The 8397-nt window shown below is 39.0% G+C and overlaps 1 protein-coding gene across 1 annotated transcript in view; it reads right to left on the bottom strand.

The window, feature by feature from the left end:
• Window positions 1-6128, bottom strand: part of LOC118328185 (filamin-C-like) — a 64434-nt gene extending 58306 nt beyond the window's left edge. The window contains exon 1 of the mRNA XM_035661796.1: window positions 5717-6128. Coding sequence (XP_035517689.1) covers window positions 5717-6008 — 292 coding nt within the window. The 5' untranslated portion in view covers window positions 6009-6128. The remainder of the gene's footprint in view (window positions 1-5716) is intronic.
• Window positions 6129-8397: the final 2269 nt, after the last annotated feature.

Below are 8397 nucleotides of genomic sequence, written 5' to 3'. Positions count from 1 at the left end.
CACACACACACACACAGGTCTCAGCCTGTTACTTTTATCGATCAGGAATATCGATTTCAGGTTGAAGCAGTCCAAAAGTGTTGAAGGAGGTCGGAAATCTGAAACTGATTATTCTACAAAGAAGACGTTCTGACTGCAGGACGCTGAAACTTAAAGTCTAACTTCGCACATCTGTTTAATGAGACAGGTATTTCTGCCTTTCTGCTGCACATGGGGGGAAGATTGATTGCAGACTCACAGCCGCTCCCCATTTAAGATTCTCATTGTCAGAAACCATTCGTCTGAGGAAGGTCTAGCACCGAAACGTCACATATAAATGTATTATATCGAGTTCATTTGCAGCTTTAAAAAGTCAAACTCATTAGCACAGAATTTTCTGGGAAAAACATTTAGAAAATATGAAACTAAAAGCATCTTTCGATATAAAAAAACAACCCTGTAACATAATGGATCTACAGTCAGAGACAGCAGAAGATGACAGATGAGGTTGATCCTCAGCTACAGTTACATCAGGAACAAACCACAGCTGGTGGATATGAAACAGGGTGGAGTCAAAACACACACACACACACAATGCCACACCAAACACACCCCATGTGAACCACGGCAGCGTGAGCAGCCAACAGCTCCAGATGAAAACTCTGCTCTCAGATTACTGTTCATTAAGAGATTTAAACTAGTTAAACTTACTGTTCTGTTCAGTCCTCTTAAACAGCTCAAACATTCCCCGCCGGAGTATCATTTCAGATCATATTCACTAATCTTTCAAGAACTTTGTGTTCTATGAATACGTAAACAGAGAAAACATCAGAAGGAAGAACCTCGTCTCTATTTTTATACACAGAAAAACCTTTTATTCTGTTTATAACGGTGAAACCATGGCGGGTATAGTGCAAATGACTGAATTTTATGAGAGCTTCAGAAGTCTGAGGTCTCAGAGACACCAGCTGGGACTTCAATCTGCTCCGTATCTGCGGTTGGTTGTTTTTTATGCAGCACTACATTCCCAAATAAGCTCATAGGGAACCGATTTATCTGCAGATATTCGCTTTGCTGACTGACATCGACCTATTTGAACAGAAGATGGCATTCACTGATGTCAGTGGTCGAGTGTTGTGTCACTAAAAGTTGAGATTCTTAAGGCACAAAAGGGCGAATAAATACCAACAATAAAACCTCGGTATCGACACTGGCAATCAGCTAAATGTTATTTTTAACGTCGGTATCAGCACAGAATTCTCTCCAATCGCTGCGTCCCGTTTTATTGGGATTTCTGTTAATTAGAGTTTCATAACAGTTGGTTCATAAGAGGTTTAACATCCTAAACACAGGTAACCTATTATGCAGGTTAACATGTTGGATAAATGTGATTACTATCAAGGTCTGTTAATTACTTTTTGGCAAACAAACCAAATATGTTTGTTCATGTAGTTCCTTATTTGGTCTTTTGTAAGATTCATCATGTGCAAGAAAGGACTCAACACTTTTCAGACAGTGGGTTCTTATAATGTCCAAAGAAAATAAATAAAATGCAAAACACAAGAGTCAAATACTGAGGAAGAGCAACCTGCAGCTTCCCGTCAATCAAATCTCCCAGCAGACAGTGAACGCAGCAGAGCTTTGAGGAACGACCTGTCTGACTGAAAATGGACCAACAGAAGACAGACTGAAGATATATAGATTAACATTATGAATGTCCAACGGGACTCATGCTGAAAATATTCCTCAGTCCGTCTCAGTGTGAGCTCCAGACAAAAACCCCGGGGGTCTCCCTGAGGGGCCCCACACCACAGTTAACCAATTACACACACACACACACACACACAACTGAAAGGGAGACGCTGAGCTACAACACTTTGTCTGACAACAGCAAACATCTCCTTCCCACGCTCCCTCTCTCTGTTTGTCTCGTGCACTCTTCCCGTCATGGCAGTGCGATATCTGACAGACTAACGCTACCTGTGTAACCGCGCTGGATCCCCTCCAGAGTCCAGACTCCGGCTTCACTCTGTCCAACACACCGAGGTCAGGAGGACCTTTCTTTACCGTCAGAGAGCGTTAACAGAGTTCAGTAAAACGCCTCGATGAGCAGCCTCATGTTTCAGAATAAACACTGAAATAAACTCAGTTTCATCAGGTCTGGAGTTCAAATTCATTGAATATAATGTGCATTTTTAACTTCCCTGCCAGCCTGTAGGACGCAGTCATTTCACCTTGAACCGTATGGCAAGATGCTTCCTCAGTTATATGTATATCTACTTATAAGTTTGTTTTTTTTTGTTTTATTTACTATTGTTTATGCTTCTGTGTGTTGTGTAGATAAAGATTGTTTGTGCCATGTGCATTTTGTTTTGTCTGTGTTTTTTACATTTTTATTTTGTTTAAAAACAGGGGAGGACTCCTTCCTCTGCACTGTAATTACAGTGTTCTATATGCAAGTACTTTGCTCTGTAGTATTGTGCAAATAAACTAAACTAAATATTAAGTATAGATTAAAATATTCCTGCTGTAGGCTTTAAACACAACATGAACCTTCTTAAACTAGTGAACGTCGCCTGGATTTTGTGAGTACAGATAGATATGTGATATTAGCGAAGAGAAACTGCTGTTAAATCCGTCTGCTGATCGTGAACTGTTGAGCAAGAGATCTTCCGACGCGTCAGATAGCTTATATACAGGATGATTTGGTAACCATGGTAACACGTAAGCAGCAAGGATTTCCTGTGATGCATTAAAGAAGCATTTCACCCGTGGAAACATTAATCTTTATTGAAAGTGGGTTATATATGTAGTCGAAATGTAACATAAATTTTGAATTTGGTGCCTATTTGACCGAGAAAAGAGTGTTTGTAGCTCTCACCCCCTCTACAAAGATATGAGACTTCCTGCTTCCAGTGGATGCAAAATGACGATTTTTACATCATTGGAAGCAGGAAGTGCAACAACTGAAATCCGTATTTCTCCCGTCTCAGGGGAAAATGAGGGAATGGTGCACGACCATTCAAAAATATGACTGGTTTCTAACGATACAAAAGCTTGAATGGATGGGTGAAGTGTCCTTTAAAGGACCTTTGTGGTGATTTCATTTCACCTTGTATTTAAAAAAGGACCCATATCAGTTTTTCTGATCAGTCACACCGGATGGTTAAAACACGACCAGTGCTACCTTACTGTGTGTGCGTGTGTGTGTGCGCGTGCGTGTGTGTGTGTGTCCCACCCATCCAGTCATTTCCTTTCTACTGTGGAAAATCAAACCTCAGTTTTACATCACTGCACACACTCTGACCTCAGTGCATCAGACACCGAGCAGCCTGAGGACGGTTTCACCCTCGAGCCGTTCACTGAACCACTCAGTGACCACAGTTCAGCACATCGGATTAAACATAAAAGCTTCTGTTGAAGATCCGACAGTCTCTATAGTCTCTATATAACTTAATACAACTGTTAAGCTGAGCTCAGCTGTGGAAACAAACTTATTCAGACTTGTAGAAGATATTTAAGAGTCAGTTTTTGTTTTAGTCTGACGCTGAACACCCGTCAAAGTGCAAACAGATCTCATGAAAAGACCAAAACCAGCTGGCTGGGAAAAGGATTCATCACTCCACACACACACACACACACACACAGGTCTGGTCCTGCCCACAGGTCTAACCACAGGTCTGAGATGATGTCACTAAGAAAGGCCTGAGATGTTTCTTACATCGACAGTGTGAAGGTGAAGATGAAGGTGTGAATTGCTGCACAAGATCGCTGCAGACTGAGGCTGCGTTCACAGTCGTGTTGTGAACTCAGCTCGTCCTGTAATGCTATTTGAACTCCATCAGCAGCAAAGAGACGCTGCTTTATAACAGGGGGTCCCCGAGCGGGTCGTGGGGGGGGGGGCTTTTTTGTGTTCAAACTCCTAAACTGCTAGATAACAGTGTAAACTGAAGATGTTGGATGTTACAGGAACTGTGATTAATACAAATGCAGAACTGTTCTGGTTGGATAAAAACAAATCAAATGTTGGTGTGTTCTTTAGATTTTCTTTGATATCACAGTATATTGAATGGTAACCTCTGTATCGTGATACGTATCATATCATCAAATCCTTGCCAATATATCCCCTTAAAAAAAAACATACGAGTTGTTCATAAAAAAAGCTTCTTGTTTGCAAAAATCTTTGCCTGAATATGTTTATTTATCCGAGAAAACAACAGCAGTTTGATAATCTGCCCGTTTTGTGCAGCCAAACAACATGAATTAAAATCAGATGTGTGTTAATTACGTTTGGGACACAACAACAAGCAGCTTGTTAAAGAGGAATAGCAGCAGAACAAGTGAGCAGCAGGTGGAGGCTGATCACTCTCACACAGCTGACGAACCGCATTAACTACAGTTTGCTGGAGGTTTGTGAATTTTGGGGTTGAGGGGTGAAATATTTTCCATCCTCGACACAAACTGAGAAACTTCACCTCTCCACATGAAGCCGGGCTCATTAACACAGGTGTGTGCTCCCTTTGTGGGAGCCTGCTCATTAAAACACACACTGCTGTTGTCATGTGGAGACTCTTCACTCACAACATGCCAAACTCCATTCACAAATCTGTCAGTTTAATGCTGCTGTTGACAACATGATGCATTTCACCATTAATTACTGTGGGAGCCAATCTGTGGCTGCAAATATGACTCTCAGTAAATCATACTTTAATGAATCTTTAAAAGGTGATTTGGGTCCAGTTTTCACACACAGTCGCCTTTCACATATATGACAACGAGCTGGGAGGCAGAAGGAGCATGGTTTGCAATTTCCAACAAAACATTGGCTTAATTGTGTTTTATGTGTGCCGATATGAAGATGAGCTCCTGTTAATTCTATAATACTCAAATAACATGGTTTACAATTATTCTAATGTCGCGAACAAAGCAACGTGACGTTAAAATGCAGGATTCTTAAACGCAGTTTGGGAAGGAGCGCTGCATGTACAGGAGCTAACAGGACATAAACTGACCAAAAAGGGAATAAACTTTATTAAAACTTAAATATAAGTAATAATTATGTCTTCTACAGGCCAGGACATTTCATTAGCAAGCTGTTTTTGGTTAACATAGTGGTAAGAACTGTGGGAATACCGGGAATCTTCCACAGGACAAAGGTACGGCTTGAACTTTGGTCTCCGGCAACAGTGCATAGACATTACTATGAAAGACAAGTAAAAAGTTTTCAGAAGCCTCCCAGGGCATTCTTTACTTTCACATAACACACGAAAAAGCGTTAATTTGAATGAAATATAAACTCTTAAAAAGCGGTTTTCCTCTTGATTCTCACCGCAGTCATTGCTAAATGCAGCCAGGTGGGCGCCAGCAGCGGCGTGAACCGCTATAAAACCCAACATTTAATAAGGAATATGTGTTGCTTTGTGTATTATTGTGTGTGCCGAATTCAAAAGTGGAACAAACCCACTCGACAGACATAATTTACAATAATATACGATATATATATTCATCTTGAAAAGGCAATTAAACTTTAAATTGCTGATTTTTTAAAGGCAGTCCGTGCTTTCCACTTCAGAAAACAGTGTGTTGGGACTATAAACTGGGAAAACTGGGAAAACTGGGGGGGAAACTTTACTGGGACATGTTATATTAGTAATACCAGCAACTCATTAACATGCAAACTCATTTTGGGCTCAACAGTTGATGGCTGTGGAGGCTCGGTTGAATGAATGGGACTCACCGATGGAGACCAGCTTTATGTTCTCCTTGTCCAGGAACTCCAGAGCCACCGACACGTTCTCCAGCTTCATCTGCCTGAAGTTGGGCCTCGAGTGGTACTTTCTGTACATCTTCTTCTGGCTGAGGACCTCCAGCAGGGCGATGAGCCTCAGCCCGTCGCCCAGGTCCAGCTGCAGGTCCACGATCCGCTTGTTGACGCACTTCAGGTGCTCGTTGATCCAGCGGGTGAAGGTGTTCTGCTGGATCTTCTTCCACGGAGCGTCCTCAGCCAGGTCCTTCTCTGTGGCCGGCATCTTGCACCTCTGTGTCGGTTACCTTCAACGCTTCTGCTGTCGGACTCTGGGTCTCGGTTTGTGGCCCCTGGTGAGCGTGCTTCAGTGTTTCCTCGGAGCTGGTTGAAGGTGGTTTGAAGTTTTTTCTGAACCTCACCGAGACTGACTGGCTGCTGCTGTGTTCAGGTGCCGCTGTGAAAGCTCGGAATTCCTTCCTTCTTCTTTGAGGTTGTTTTTACGGGGCAGTTGGTGTTGCATTGCTGCCTCCTTCTGGATTTAATCTTCCTCAGTGTCCAGTTCTTCTGAAGTCCTGTAATTAATCCAGGAGCTTTCATAAAACCGTAGAACCTGTTGTCTTACCTCCAACCTTTTTCTTTAAGGGACCCCTGACAACCCTCGATTAAGTGACTTATTTTATGGATATTTCATATTATATTCAACGCATACAGAACAACTTATAAACTGTGCAATGAACCCAAATAAAGAAGAGGAATTAACTGCAGGAAGTTGGTGTAAAACGAGCGATTTGGGTGAATTTTGAGCAGATTATTTCCTGTGAATATTGATCAGAAATGAGTTTTCTCTTTTCTTTTTTCACACTTCTTCTTCTGATTAGCTCTTCGGTTGCTTAAACTTTTCTAATGCAGGATGAGGCTGTTTATCAGTGAGTAAAGTACATCAATGAGTTAGGAACCACTGCTCTAATATACTTTTTACACTGGCTCACAGTGGTGGAGGAAGTATGCTGATACCGCACTGGAAAAGAAACTCCACTGAGGGGCAGATGGAGAGAAATATTCATGCTGTGGCTGAAATATATGTTGATTTAATCACAAACAATCTCATATATTAATATTTGTTTAGAGAGGAAAAAAAATCTAAATTTAACCCAATTAAATTAATTTACAGTTTTAATACATTATGTTTAAAAATAATCTAAATTAATATGTAAAATCTGAAAATCTAAAATATGTAAATATAATCAGAGAAATGTCCCTCTGACTGTTAAACTATCATATATTTTATCATTAGATTATTATGACCCATGCATTCATGTAAAAGCAGGATTTAACTGTAGTTGGTTGAGGTGGAGCTCATTTATAACTGTTTTGTATAAAACTGTGTTTAATAATGATTAAAAGATTTAAAAAAGAAGAAAGCAATATTACATATATAATAATCATTCAACCAGTGTGGCCACACGAATTTCACTGAACAATAATAAACATTCAAACATACTAGAAAGAACCACAGTTATGTTTTTGACATTTTAATTCTCTCATTTTAAATATTTCTTCATCATACAAACACTTTTAGTGCAATTATGGAAACAAAATGTATAATTCACAAATTTCCGGCAGCCGTGAATGCAGCATCAGTGGTGTGACGGCGAACTCAATTAATCAAAGATCTTCTATGAACAAGAGCAAGTAAACAAAACCGTGCTCCATTAAAGTGGGAATATTATATCTGGATTCTTAAATACTTTTAACTTTTTCATCACAGTTTACAAAAAGAAATATATATAAAAATATATACACATTATTCTATATATATATTATATAAAATATATATATTTCATAAGGAGACATTTGGGATTTTTTTTTTGTCTCATGAAGAACAAACTGTAACAAATAAAACATACACTTAAAAACTGTTCAAAGACAAAAGCAGAGGGAGATGTTGGGCTACAGATATATAAAAAAAACAGTTAGTGCCTGATAAAATCTCTCTGACTGAAATGTTGAATATATATTTATTTTTTTGTGACAAACATCAAATCTTTACACTTTGGAGGATTATTTAATGGGCTTCTGTTGATTAATAAACTGAAATATAAACTAAAATGTAAAAATCCTGAGATTTACAGCATTACATTACTTACATTTTTGTTTCAACGTCAAGTAAATGAGTCAGTGAAACAAACTGGAATTATTATTTAAGTTAACTAAGAACAACTAAGTTGCTTCAACAATTAATTTATGAGTTTAATTAATGTGAACGAGGATTAATTTCTGTTAATTTACTTCTTTTATTAGGACGTGTGTCTGGTTTTACTGCACTGTAAAACCAGATAAGTTGGTTTAACTAAAAAATTGTTGAAACTGATTACATTGAATATTTTTAAGTAAAACTAACTAAATAAGATACTGACTAAAAAGTACTTAGGAATGTTTCTGTACCTTATAAAACTAAGTTTGTGCCACTTTAAATTACTGGTAAAAGCTGCTTAATCAAGAATATTTTTTAATTTACTAAATTAAGTTTGTGTCACTCAAATCTTTTGATGTAATCCGTTAAAACAATTTATTAAATTACAGTGAAGGTTGTGTTTGCAGTCTTTAATCTGCTGCTCAGACAGAACAACCCAACCCTCCATGACAAGTCCCAACACACACATACACACACA

Source organism: Morone saxatilis, unplaced genomic scaffold, assembly GCF_004916995.1.
Source record: "Morone saxatilis isolate NCDOM2014 unplaced genomic scaffold, NCSU_SB_2.0 Contig18, whole genome shotgun sequence".
NCBI classification, from domain to species: Eukaryota; Metazoa; Chordata; class Actinopteri; family Moronidae; genus Morone; species Morone saxatilis.
The sequence above is the reverse complement of the archived record's forward strand: the minus strand, read 5'-3'. Positions and strand labels throughout refer to the sequence as shown.